Genomic DNA, 14,499 nt, shown 5'->3' with positions numbered 1-14,499 from the left:
TTTTAACCTATTACATTGTTTAGGATTTATATTGAATGATTCACGGATGTAATTTTTCTTTACATAATCTATGCTTTGACCACTGATCTTTTGTATCAACTGGTTTGCTAATGTGTCTGTTTGTTTTAAATCAATAAATAATAAAAATAATAATATTTTTGGAGATTTCCCCCCGAAAATATTTTTATGTGCATGTAGCTCTTTCAAGGACCAGCAATTCCATTATTTGGCTAGTCCGGTCCCCCATTACTGAGAAATCCTCATTGAAATTGATATGCAAATGAGGCTGAAGAGCTATTGTAGATTTGAAGCCACTTGTCACTCCAGCTTTATTTCTCGTCCAGCTCTGCCTCGTCCTACTTGACTGACAGCCTGTATGGTATGTGACTTCAGGGAAAGGAGTTCAGTTAAACAGGAGGAGACATGGTGAATAGAGCTGGAGTTATGGAGACTTAAAGGGATTGTCCACTGCTAGGACAATCCCTTCTTGATCAAAATGTTTGACCCATAAAATAATAAATCTTATATTCGCCTCTAGTGGCTACGCTGTTCCCTCGGTGTCGGCACTCGCTGTCCCAGAGCTCGCGTGCATTTGTTGTGACACATGACGCTGGCGCCCAATCAGTGCTGACGTCACTGTCATCGCCTTTGCACAAATCGAACTTGAAGAGGAAGTTCTGGGTGCAGCTGATCTCGGAATTCCTCTTCCTACGTCAATCTATTGGAGGTAGGGACAATGATACCAGTGCTGATTGGGCGCTGGCGTCACTTATCACAATAGCAGTGCAGACACCGCGGGAATGGCATCGGTACTGGAGGTGAGTATAAGCTTTATTATTTTATGAGGCCAAGCAAGGGGTATGAGAAGAAATTGTCCAAGTAGTGGACAACTTCTTTCAGATCTATAGCCTCATTTGCATTTCAATTTCAACGCTGCTCTCAATAATGGAGGAATGGACTGGCGATGTAAAGGTATTGCTGGACTTGTCTTTGAAAGAGTTACATACACATATAAATAGTTTGGGGTGGGAAATCATAACAGATTTCCTTTAAGGAAATGAGGAGGGGTATATTCTTCTATGTGTGGAGAATCAGGAGAGAGAGAGCAATGTTATGTCTAATGAAAACTTTATTTGTCCTACTAGAGTATTGCATTATAGAATTAAGCCAAAATCATTCAAACTACTATTAAAATGTATACAAATTTCATCCGACTTTAAATTAATACAATGTTGGGCTTCCTACTTTGTCCATGCAGTGAATAAATTAACATGCATTACAGTAACTTCTAGAATTTTGGTTTTACAGCTGGGGAGGAGGTTACGGTATATAGGCTTGAAGAGAGTTCACCAACCAGTCTGGATAAAAGCATGTCCTCCTGGTCTCAAAGAGGAATGGCAGCAATGCTTCAAGTCCTCTCCCCTGAAAAAATGGATGGAGGTCTGCGCAGAGCTCTTAAAGTGGTTTGCACATGGTCAGAACATGATGTCCTGGATCCTGGAGAAATCTTCATTGTCAAATCATTTCTTCCTGAAGTGGTGCAAACATGGCAGAAGGTTTTCCGTGGGGACACTGTATTACAGCTTTGTCTAAGGGTAATATCATAGTAATATATGGCTACATTAGGAAAGAAAGCATGCTTGGCTATTCCTCTGACTTCCCATTTACTCTTTCTACCTTTTAGGTAGATATCCACTTTACACTACTCTCAAGAAATGAGAGCTGCTTTGTGGTTGCCATGGAAAGCAAGGCCAGCTTAGAAAAAGAAGATTCACAATTCGCTCTTTGTAGAAACACTAAATCACCTTGTAGACTGATTTTGTAAAAACACAAAGGGTCTGATTCACAAAGATTGGCATTGTTCACGTTGGTCATAATGAAGGGGCTTGGTGGAGTAATATGTGTCTATTTCATTAGGAGACACACGCCACTTAATGAATTGGGTACATCTTATCACTGGCGTGTGTTTCTGTGTTCCTCACCAGAAATGCTACTCTAATCAGAGACTAGATTACATTTCTGGACTATGGTATGCCATTAAAGTTGTTAGGAACGGCGGAATGCACTAAATAAATAAATACAGTAATAATAAGTGCGTTCGCCGCTCGGGGTCTACCGTGCAGAAGGTGTTAAACCGCTGCTAGAAAATGGCAGACGCGCTATATGGCGGTATATCGCACGCGGGTTGAACGTCACCTGGTGTGCGCTGGACGTGCTCTGTTGGTTCACAGAGGCGCCAAAGTAATAAACATAAATACCGAGCCTGTTGGACTCACAGGTCTCAGCAGAATGCACGCACGGTATATGGTCACAGTACCAGGACCCAATACGCAGGGTCATTGTCCATCTAGACCTACCGTGTGTGCGGCGTCACTACCGCGGACGCCGACAAGTGCTGCTGACTGCAGCGCGGCGACTGACACAGCCGCTATACGACAATGCCCAGGAGGGGGTGCACTGTTGGACGCTAGTCCTGTGGAGATATGCACTATGGCCTGCAGAGTGCCACTGACTGGCGCTGACTCTATGACTAAGTCCCTATCCACACACGTAATATCAGTGGTGTAGCATTTGAAGACTTTGTTGGACTGGCATTGTCATGCCTTGTCTTGCCCGTGTTCAACCCATTTTGGTGGATCTGTTATGTGACTTTTAGGGTATGTGCACACGGTGCAGATTCTGCTGCGGTTCCGCAGCGTTTCTGCAGCTGCGGGTCCGCAGCAGATACTGCTGCGTTGTACAGTACCTTTATTTCCTATGGAAATTAAAAAACCGCTGTGCACATGCTGTGGATTTTTCTGCGCAGTTTTGCTGCGGTTTACAATCCGCAGCATGTCAATTGTTTGGTGCAGAAGCGCTGCAGTTTTACACCTCTACCATTGAGGTGTAAAACCGCAGGGCAAAACCGCAGGACTTTTGTCCTGCGGATTAACCTGCGGTTTTCTCGCCAAAATCCGCACACCAAAAAAACTACGTGTGCACATAGCCTTAGCATTGTTACACCAGCCCAAACATTGGCGCAACTTTGAATTGTTGTCAGGAAATATGACATATTTTTTATTGTTCTAGTCACACATACAAAGCTATCGGCTGCAGCTCCTTGGCTTTTGAATGACATGTTGGCCCCTTCCCCCATTACATTTGTGTTGCCCAGGCACATAGCTGCAGTTTTCTCTTCCTATGTGTGATTCCAGCCCCCTCCCTCCAGCTACACACGCTGGTGTAATGTGAGCTGCTGACCAGCCAAAACCAGCCATTGTTAAAAAGCACATGGCACCTTTGTGCCTTCAAACTGGTATATAATATCGCAAACTAGGCATAGAAGTAGGAAACCTATATTTTTGGAATCTACAGTATATCATAAAAGCTATCCACAGGTGGGTTTTGAAACGTCTGCAATAGCCAGAATCCGAGAAACTGACTTCTACCCGAACGAGCCACACAGCTGTTTAGACTTAGATGAAAGGTAATTTCTTAATAAGAAAACTGATAGTCCTGCCATCACTCTGCGAGCCTCGTGGCTAGAGTTACGGCTCTCATAATTTTGTTAGTAACTTTCAAAAGGGAGTGCATTCCATAGCTCCGCCCACCCAGTGAGGTCGCCAGGGGAAGGCATAAGACTAGGGGACTCAAGTAGAAAGTAGTCTTTTTGCCTGGGGACCAGCTGTGGCAAGCTGTGCATTTTGATCTGCCGCTCTAGGAAGGTCCCCTCGCCCTACACCACATGGCGTGCCATTGACTGATAAGTGTCAGTTAAGATAAGTTCTCATTTTAATCCGTTATTATTTTGTAGTTGTCTGTATATACTGTAGTGTCTCTCTTTGTAACATCTTTTGTACTTTTGTAAACACTGCCTATTCTTTTTGGAGTGTTTTCCTTGCTCTATAAACATATTGCCTGGCCCTCTGAGCTCAAATCTAGTGGGTTGGCTCCTGACCCAATATTGATATTAATATAGGAAACTAGGAGCTGGTGGCAGCGAGTGTTCTGGCGTATCTGGGAGATTCTGGCAGTGACGGAACAGAGGTTTTATGTGTGTATTTCCTGCCTGAGACTGGTGACATGCATACCGCCCTCCCTGCACAGTGCGCAATAGCCAGTACACGACCAGGCAGCCTTTTTGGCAACTACTTATGATAGGTGTAGTTCCCTGTCTGACCAGAGGGTAAGGGGGGGTGCCAGAGAGCTGCAAGTTTCAAACCGGAACTGGAAATGTTACAAGCAACTGAAGTATTGTATGGAAAATCGGTTGCTAAGGATAAGTCCATTCTGAGTGCAGTAGCCACTGCTGGGTGCTGCAGCAAGTCACTTCACTTCCGTCTGGAACTCCCCTTTAGGTGTACATTAAAATCTTTCTTCTGGTACTCTATAAATTCTCTATGTTCCTACGATGAGCTTTTGTTGAGTTTTTATTTTTTAAAATAGGTTACTTGCTGTTTTTTAGTGCATTTTTATGTGTCTTTTTACATGCATCTTTTACATTTTTTATGCTGTATTTTTTGTCTCTTTTTGGTGTGGCATGCCAATAAAGCGGCTTTGTTTTTGGTACTTCCTGGCATTTGGCTTTGACAAAACTTTGATATATTTACGTGTTTATCATGTATTTTCTGTGCGTTTCTGCCATGGAAATGCGCTAAACATATTTGTGCATTTTTTACTTGTGGATTTTCTGCAACCAATGTAAGTCTATGGGGAAAATCTGCACAGAAAACTCATCGTACCTGTAAGAAAAATTGACATGTTGGTGATGTGAAACACATACACAGGACAGTTTACTCTGCATTAAAAAGAAGCAAAGTGGGTATGAAATCTCTATAAATCCCATCCACTTTACTGGAATTGTTAAGACGCTGCCTTTTTGCTACAAAGCCAGAATATTTATGATGGGAAATTGTGACATTATATCGGATACTCTATGGGAGCTGTATGGGTGTATTTTTTCTTATGCAAGTTTGGAGAATGAAATATGTCATGGCACATTCATAAAAGTATCTTTTTACCCCTAAACTCCTGCATAGAAGTACTTATTGAATAGTTTAAAACTAGTTTTGGAATTGATATGTCATCAAATCAAAGCATAATATGTCATAGATTTTATCTTGAACTTCGGATTCATTGTGGTGGATAAGTGCAAGTGTAGGGAAGTGGACTGACCTATGGACCTGTCTGCAGCAGGGAGGTGAATGCAAAATGTGCAGTAAAAGTACTTGACGTGAACTGCTGTATATGAATGTGGGGAGACATCTAGAGACAGTGGAAGATGGTAAAGTACTGGTTTGACCACTAGGGGGAGACCAAGAACAGCAGGAAAAGGAGACTGAAGTTTGGCCACAAGATGGAGGTGGAGAGCAGTGAGGAAAGGGCATAACAGCAGCTTAAGGCTAGGAAACCGCATAGTCATGGTGGGAGGAGTTACAGGAGCTCTAGAGGGGAATTCCTGGGGAGGGGAATAGGCAGGCAGAAAGAGTTCCAGTCCAGGAGGAGGAGTTCAGCAGAGCAGGAGACTGAAGGAGGAAGAGACAGAGAGGAAGAACTCTGGGAGGGACTGGAAGGAGAAACAGTCAGGGGGTGGCCATAACAGGAGAGCCGCAGGACAGAGGAAGCCCGGGGGTACCAGACGGACGGACTCGGACAGGTGAAGCGCTGTGGTGGTGGGCCTAAGGCAGCCACAGTGAAATATCCACGAGGGACGTCACTGTAAAGGACAGAGAAGATGGTGAAAGGTACCCAGGCCTGTGCATAGAAGCTGTCGTGCTGCTGTTGTGTTGCTGTGGTCGTTGGGAGGACTGCCAATAAAGAGGACATGTTGAATACACATCGGTTTCTGTCTCCAGTCTGTTCACGGCGAAAAAAGGACCACTCCCTAGTCGGCACACGTACCTACACAGGCACCACTATGTACAGTAATACTATACTATAAGGACAAAAGCATTGGAACACATCTCCTAAAGGGAATCTTTCAGCAGGTTTTTGCTATGTAATCTGAGGACAGCATAAGGTAGGGGTGGAGACCCAGATTTCAGGGATTGGTCACTTATTGGGCTGTGTGCTGTTGTTTCCATACAATGAATGTTTTATCATCAGGAGATTACTGCTCAGACTAGAACCTTCCTGCCAAGTGGTCTAACTACACCCTCTCCACTGATAAGCAGCTGTCAATAGACAATTGACAATGTACTGTACATCAAGAGCCTGATGTGGGTGGGGTTAAGTTTCTGAGCTCTGCTACATCTAAAAACTCTGTGTCACAACTGCTGCACCCAGAAAACTAAATGATACATAGTTGAATCAGGATCTCTTTTCCTATAATATGCTGCTCTCAGATGAGGTAGCAATAAAAATGATGACCGATTCCCTTTAACCACCAAATTCAGGTTTTCCATTCAGTTCTGTTGCCACCAGTTTGTAAATTACAGCCCATAGCCATGCAGTCTGCATTTATAAACATTTGCGAAAGAATGGCTTAATTCTTATTTCTTCTTTTGAAATTTATTCCCTTCTAAATATTCCGCAATCAATTGTGAGTGATATGACTGAAAACAAATTGTCTGGAAACCAAAGTAACTCGACTACAAAGTGGCAGACCAATTAAAGTCACAAAGTGGGGTCACCAAATGCTGAGGCACATGGTGCATAAAGGTCACCAATGCTCAGCTGACTAATTGTAAATTCTAAACCTCCTCTGGCTATAGCATACTCACATGTGTATCGGGAGCTTTATGGCACGAGTTTCTGTGACCAAGCAACTGCGTACAAGCCTTACATCACTCAGCACAATGTCGAGAGTGGTATGGCGTAATGTAAAGTTCACTCCCATTGGAGCAGTGGAACCGTTCTATGGAATGATGAATCACACTTCTTCATCTGGCAGTCTTATGGATTGAGTTTTTACAATGCCAGGAGAATGTAACCTGACTGATGACTGATTGAAGCATAGTGGCTTGTGAAAATATTCACGTCCCCTTGGCATTTTTCGTATTTTGCTACCTCACAACCTGAAATGTCACTTTTTTTTTAAAGTTTGTATTAGTTCATGTAAAGAACTTTCCTACAACTGTACATATTTGTATTTTTATTTTCTTGTGAAACAAACAAAAAATAGGACAAAATAACGAAAAACTTCAGTGTGCATTACTATTCACTCCCCCTAAAGTCAGTAGTATGTAGCGCTTCCTTTTGCAGCAATTACAGCTGCAAGTCCCCTTTGAATAAATCTCTATGAGCTTTCCACATCTTGCCACTGGGATTTTTACCCTGCTCCAGCTCCTTCAAGTTACATAGATGGTTTCCTCTGGTGACCAACAATCTTTAAGTCTGACCACATATTCGCAATTGAATTAAGGTTTTGGCTTTGACTAGGCCACTCCAAATCATTTAAACTCAAGTGTTGCTTTACCAGTATGCTTTGGATCATTGCCTTGTTGGAAGGTGAACCTCCATCCCAATCTCAAATCACTGACAGACGGAAACAGGTTTTGCTCAAGAATAGCCCTGTATTTTGCAGCATCCCCTCGACTCAATCATTTTCCCTGTCCCTGCTACTGAAAAACATTCCCACAGCATGATGCTGCCACCACTATGTTTCACTGTGGGGATGGTGTACTTGGGGTGATGAGCTGTTTTAGCTTGGCATCAGACATAGACATTTACCTTGGTGGCCAAAAAGATCAATTTTGGTCTCGTCTGACCACAGCATCTTCCTCCATAGATTTGGGGAGTCTTCCACATGTCTTTGGCAAACAAAGAATGAGCCTTACAATTTTTGTGTGTAAGCAAGACTTTTTCTGCTCAGTCTTCCATAAAGACCACCTCAATGGAGTGTATGGCTTATTTTGGTCGTATGGACGGACAATCCAGTCTCTGATTGTGAACTCTGCAGCTCCTTAAGGGTGACATTTGATTTCTGTGCTGCCTCTCTAATGAATGCCTTCCTTGCCCGGGCTGAGAGTTTTGATGGGTGGCCCTCTCTTGACAGGTTTGTTGTGGTAGATGCTTCAAAATCTTGTAGAGAGTCTTCCCAGAAGAATGGGAGCTGTTATAGCTGGAAAGTGGAGGCCAACTGCATATTAATACCTGTAGATTTAGATTGAGAGCTCATTAAAGATCATTTGAGTGACAAAATACTTTTGAACATATACTGTGTTTTTCTACATTTTAGCACATTTTGCTTTGCAATAAACCGATATCATAGAAATGTTGGCCTTTTTTAATAAGCAGTTTACAAAAGTTTCCCCCTGTAGAGACTTGCAACGATAAGCTGAAATATATGGGTAAACCTGACAGAGCCTGTTTAGTTCTGCAGTGCCACCACAGGGGAAAAAAGCATTACATAGTGCTCATGCATGTCAATGGGTTGTCTTGCTATTGCAAGAAGAGACATGTCCTTGTAGCCACCCCCCACTCTGGCCAAGAGATGAGAGTCCTTAAAGAGATTGTCCTTACTCAGACAGCCCCTTCTCAATCACTATGTAAAGTAATAGCGCTTATACTCACATTCAAGGCTGATGCCTTTCCAGCGGTGATGGCACTGGATCTGCTGATTGCTTGACATTATGTCACATGATCCTTGTGGCCAATCAACTTTGGCTTCTCTCTCCTCGCCTTCAGACAAATCACATACATCCAGATGAAGTGAGAGCTTCTGCTCTCTCACTTCATCCAGATGTACGTGATATACCAGAAGGTGGAGAGAGTGAAGCCAGTGCTGATTGGCCCCAGGGATCCCGTGACATAACAATGTTACGCAAACCCTGGGAGAGGCAGTGCTGACACTGCTGGATTTGCGCCGGCATTGGAGGTGAGTATAAGTGTTATTTTTTTACAAAGGGAAAATATAATGATTCAGAAGGGGTTGTCTTAGTAGTGGACAACCCCTTCAACACAGCACCTAGACCATGAGCTCACTTTTATATAAGCAAAAAAAAACTACTTCAAGTACTGTATACAGAAATAAACAATATTACTCAACAAATTCATAATTTTATTAAAGACACCAAAATGACAAGACTAATTTAAAAAAAACATAATTACAAGACATAATAAAAATACAAAAAATATATTAAAAGAGGTGGCGGAACAGCATGACCCATATGAAACAATACAGGAAGGCAGATCCAGATATAAGTTGCATGTGCACAAAGAGGATTAATCGGACGCTCATACCATTAAGATATATGTATAAAAAGTACAGTGCACACAGAGGTTACATACCATAAACGTAAACGCACATCTTTATAGGAATCTCCCGAAAGTACAAAGAGATTAGTGTCAGATTTGCACAAAAAACAATAATGATTAGATCTAAGAAGGTTGTGGTGTGAGAACACACAGAATTTTCAGATCAAATCGCCAACCCAGGTTCATGTTGTGGATATCGCTGCTGCCACCCCTCACTCCAACGCGCTTTTCATACGAGCTTCCTCAGGGAGTCATGGGGTGAGGAGGTTGCAGGAGGTTTAAATATGAAGGTCCTGAACAAATGAGTTCACTATTACCCAGTAGCGTTGGTAATTTGGATTGTAAGCCAGGCAACCCGTTTTTGATCACTTTTGATCTCAAATGCAATAGTAATTTAAATATCTTTATCTTCTTGGTTTGCATGGTCTGATCTCTCCTAGGGTTCTTTTTTATGCTGGATTAACGAAGAATGATTAATTTCCATCTTCTTCCGCCTCTGAATGAATTGTGTGCGCTACAAATAGACATCTATAAATACTTGGTACACAAGATAAAGTAGCGGTGTAATTTCTAGAGGGATAATATTTCATGTCATATGGGTGCCCTGGATTTCAGCTGCAACAAGTGGGAGTCCTAATTATGCTACTAATTGCTGTCATTCTATAGGGTGTTGCTAGCTGCTTTACATACATTCCCTTTTCCTATGTTGAATCATGCTGCTACTCCATCCAGCACTGTGCAAAACAGGTGCAATCCCTAGCTCTATATCCAGGCAAGAAGGTATACAGAAATAGCAAAGGGTCTCATCTAGACAAAGAGACTAATGAAAACCATTAAAGTTAATATGCATGCCTTACATCATGTAGGAAATTCAGCAACAGAGGGCTGCACAGAAGTTGATTTTCACCTTCAATCAAATGAAACCGCACAGTATTCCCTACACACTAAGGTAAAAATGCAATGCTTAATTATTCAGTTTGTAGGTAATAAATTTGCTTCTTTGTGATATTAGGACATGGTGTGTTTTTGAATGTTGAAATACTTGCCAACATTAAGCATGGGACATTTAAACCCTTTCCCCAGAATTATCCGAGAATGCTCCCAAATGGGCAGGAACAATCACTAAACGTCTACTTTTATGTGTGGTTTTGTAAGTCAATATCTTTTTGTGGTCCTGTCAATAGGACTCGTTTGGCAAAATCCAACTGTGGCAAATATACTCTAACACAATATCAAAAGGTAAAGTAGAGCGCATGACTTTGTCAAAAAGAGTTTAAAGGGTTATTCCCAAAATCACAAGTTATTCCCTAGTGGAGAACTTGTTTATCGCTGGTCCAAATGGTAGGATTCCCAATGATGGCAAGACCGGGGCTGTAAGTCCCCGGGAATGGGGCTCCTCAGCCTCTTGTTGATTGGAGGGAGATGCACATGCTTGACCTCCACTCCATTTATTGCTTACTCCGGCACTCCGACAGACAGTGCTGTGCTTGGCTATTGAGTCGACCTATTGACAGCGATTGGAGCAGAGACCGAGCATGCACACCTATGGGCCACTTTAGGCTACTTTCACACATCAGTTTTTTGCCGTCAGGCAGGATCCGGCTTTTTTTAGAAAAAACGGATCCGGCATAAATTTTGGAGAACTGTAGAAACGGATCCGTTTTTTTGCTGGATCCGTCTCTGTTCCTGGAGGCTGGCCAATTGGATCTGAGCATGCGCAGACTTAAAAAAACCGGATCCGGTGGCTGGATCCGTCTTTTTCTGGTTCCGGCGCATTCCGGCGCCCATAGACTTTCATTGTAGCAAAAAGCTGGAAGCGCCTGATCCGGCGCTTCCGGCTTTTTCGCCGGAGACAAAAAACGTTACAGTAGCCGTTTTTTCCAGACGCCGGAATGAGACAAGTTGCCGGATCCGGCAAAAAACGGATGAAACGCAATGCCATCCGGCACGATCCGGCGCTAATGCAAGTCAATGGGGAAAAACCGGATCCGGCATTGCATTTTGCCAGGATCCGGTTTTACAAAAAAAAGCCGGATCGCGCCTGAAGGCAAAAAACTGATGTGTGAAAGAGGTCTAAGATGGGGCTGCAGAACCCTGTTCTCGGGATTCCAGACCCCCAACCTCAAGATCACTAGGGTTCCCAGTGGTCAAATACCATATGAAGAGCAATTTTTCCTCATTCCTACTTGAGAATTTGGGAGCAACCCTTAACACTGTATTGTCATTATACTTACAGTCAAATGATGCAATTCTGGGTAGGGAGACCCTAGTAGCTTACATATGGATGTGAAATGCTAGTGGAAACTGTAAGACACCAACAATATGCCATTTAAAGCGCTTATGGCATGAGAAGAGCAAACAATTGGAAATCAAATTTAATAAACAAGTTATATTCTGTATTGAATGCAATTGGCCAAGTTAATGCACTTAATTATTTGTACTACTTGTTTGTGCTTCAAAGAAGAGTGTTTAAAACAGGTATGAAATTATCAGTTCTCACGCATTTTGGATTGGCTAGTGTTAGTTGTGGTAGTATTTATGGTGCAGTCTACTGTAGGTTCACTCCATGACCCTACTGTACCTATAGACAGAAAAGCCCCACTCTTGGTTATATCATCACTGATGGATTACTATTATGCATTTTCTATGTGTACTTTTTGCATATATTTTTGTGGATTTGCTACCATATCACGTATAATGTATTACAAAGGCATATATATTATTCCTTTTATAGAAATGGACTTCAATGACTTTGTATTTGTTTTTGCTTTCAGGTTCCTAGAAGTTTTCTTGATCTATTGTCATTCTGCTAATCAATGGTTGACAATAGAAAAATACATGACGGGAGAATTCCGAAAGTACAATAACAACAATGGAGATGAAATCACCCCCACCACTTTACTGGAGGAGGCACTTTTATCGTTTTCTCACTGGACCTATGAATATACCAGGGGAGAACTACTTGTTCTTGACCTGCAAGGTGAGGTTAGCATATGAATAGAAGATAAAGCGAGCACATGAAAGGTAGTGAGAATCATGTCTTAGAAAAAAAAAAAAGAAATTATTGTATTTTACTGGAACATAGAATTTTTACAAAAAGAAAAATTTTGCTTTCAATGCTCACAATTAAAATATTACAAATAAATCTACAAACCAAGGAATATTTCTAACTATATTTTTTAGAACATAGACAGTTGTTACCACCAACCATAGACTGTACTTGCTTAGGATCACACCTGGTATTTCTTGGAAATTAGATGTATGTTCCATCTACAGTGACTTAAAATAGTATTCATACCACGCAAGCTTTTCCACATTTTTTCACATTACACTCACAAAGTGAATTTTATGTGATATAACAACACAATGTAGCAAATATTTGGGAAGTGGAAAAGAAATGATAAATGATTTTCTAAAATATTTTACAAATTTGAAAATTGTGATGTGCATTTGTATTCAGACCGCATGATTACTGCTGTAAGTCTTTTCGGGTATGTCTCTTCCAGCTTTGAACATCTAGAAGCTGAATTTTTTGCTTATTATCCTTTACAAACCAGCTGTAGTTTGGTGAGATTGGATGGTGAGCATCTGTGAACAGCAATTTTCAAGCCTTGTCACAGATTCTCAACAAGATTTGCGTCTGGACTGTAACTGGACCTTTTACACACCTGAATATGCTTTGATCTAAACCATCCCATCTTAACTATGGCAGTATGTTTAGGATTGTGTCACTGCTGGAATGTGAACTTATGCCGCAGTCTCAAGTCTTTTGCAGCCTTTAACAGGTTTTCCTCCTTGGTTTCCTTGCATTTAGCTCGATCCATCCTCTTTTCAACTGTGACCAGCTTACCTGTTCCTGCTGAAGAAAAGCATCCACACAGCATGATGATGCTACCACCACGTTTGGCTATGGGGAGGTTGTTTTCAGGGGGATGTGCCATGTTAGTTTTGCATTTACCTCTAAAAAAAAAGTTCTACTTTTGGTTATATCTGCAAAAAACACCTTGTTCTGCCCTCTGATATAGGGCAGTCTGTTTGTGTTATGTGCTCGGAATAAAGCAATATGTTTGTATTATGTGCTGGGTTAATTATAGCACCATCTAGTGGTGGCTGAATTTATAGCAGTGTCTTTGATAGCATTATATAGTCTGTGCCTTTAACAGAAGCAATGCACTATGGGATTGAAGCAGTGCTTTGTGGGAAGGAAGCAATGTATTCTGGGTTGAAGAAGGGCCATTTTGCTTCTGTGTATATCATAGGATGCATGTGTTTACCTGTTCTCCTTCTTAATTCTCTAACTTGAATTCATTATCCGCTTAAAGCATATCTGGTAAGCTTAATCTTTCTTGCAATGCAGTGATTCAGAGAGGTGTTATTTACTGTCTAGCAGCCTGAAGGCACAATAGTAAAACAGATTGCCATACGCCTGCGACAGTGAGTTCAGGCTGTAAGGGACCGCTATCACCCAGACTGCTCCGCACACGGGTACTACAGAAGCCGCTGCCGAAGCAGCCAAAGCGAGATCCTCCTTCGCTGAAAGAGAGATGCATCTAAAGCTGAGACAAGCAGATCAAGATACAGAAACCGCACGCCTGCAAGCCGAAACCGTATGTTTGCAAGCAGAGAGAGAAGCGGAAGCTGCACATTTGCAAGCAGAGCTAGAAAGACTTGCGGCAGACAGAGACAGCAGCTGCAATAGCTAAATCAGAGTGCTTGGAAGCTATGAAGAATCTTGATTCTGAGAGACACAGCAGCATTCTCGGACCAGATCTAGAGCAGCAAGATCCAGCGCAACGCGTCGCAGAGTTTGTCCGTCAACATTCCGGCGTAGATGACAGCCCTGGCGCATCATATCGATCAGCCTATGCCGATTACCAGCGATCCCACCCGGAGCTTCACTACCATAGACGAGGAGACGCCCAGCACAGAGATGTCGACTACAGTTACCGTTCCACTGAAAAGACGGTACAGCTCCCATCCCGCCTTAAAGAGACACCTTCACCAACAAGGTACCGCACAGACTATCTGGAGTCACAAGCGTCTTACAGGTATGGTGGTGCACCACACACTAGACATGACTATCACACACCAGCTCATGCCAGCACTGACTGAGCCATCAAGGACCTTGCAAAGTTCCTTGCCTGCCAAGAACTGGTTACAAAGGGACTTGTAAAGTTCACTGACAAACCCGAGAACTATCGGTCATGGCGAGCCTCGTTCCGGAACGCCATTCATGGTCTGGACCTTTCTTGTGGTGAGGAGTTAGATCTCCTGGTAAAGTGGCTCGGAAGTAAGTCAGTCGAGCATGCCAAAAGACTGAGA

The 14,499-nt window shown here is 42.4% G+C and overlaps 1 protein-coding gene across 1 annotated transcript in view; it reads left to right on the top strand.

Annotated features, from left to right (window-relative positions):
- The window catches only part of TRPM6 (transient receptor potential cation channel subfamily M member 6), a 278,440-nt gene that overhangs the window by 193,896 nt on the left and 70,045 nt on the right, over positions 1–14,499 (top strand). Inside the window, exons 34-36 of the mRNA XM_073543757.1 lie at positions 1,309–1,595; positions 10,044–10,126; positions 11,952–12,157. Of these exons, the coding sequence (XP_073399858.1) occupies positions 1,309–1,595; positions 10,044–10,126; positions 11,952–12,157 (576 nt within the window). The remainder of the gene's footprint in view (positions 1–1,308; positions 1,596–10,043; positions 10,127–11,951; positions 12,158–14,499) is intronic.

Source organism: Dendrobates tinctorius, unplaced genomic scaffold, assembly GCF_039654945.1.
Source record: "Dendrobates tinctorius isolate UK_male_01 unplaced genomic scaffold, ASM3965494v1 ptg000134l, whole genome shotgun sequence".
Lineage (NCBI taxonomy): Eukaryota > Metazoa > Chordata > Amphibia > Anura > Dendrobatidae > Dendrobates > Dendrobates tinctorius.
Note: the sequence above shows the minus strand (reverse complement) of the source record. Positions and strands in the feature narration are given on the sequence as shown.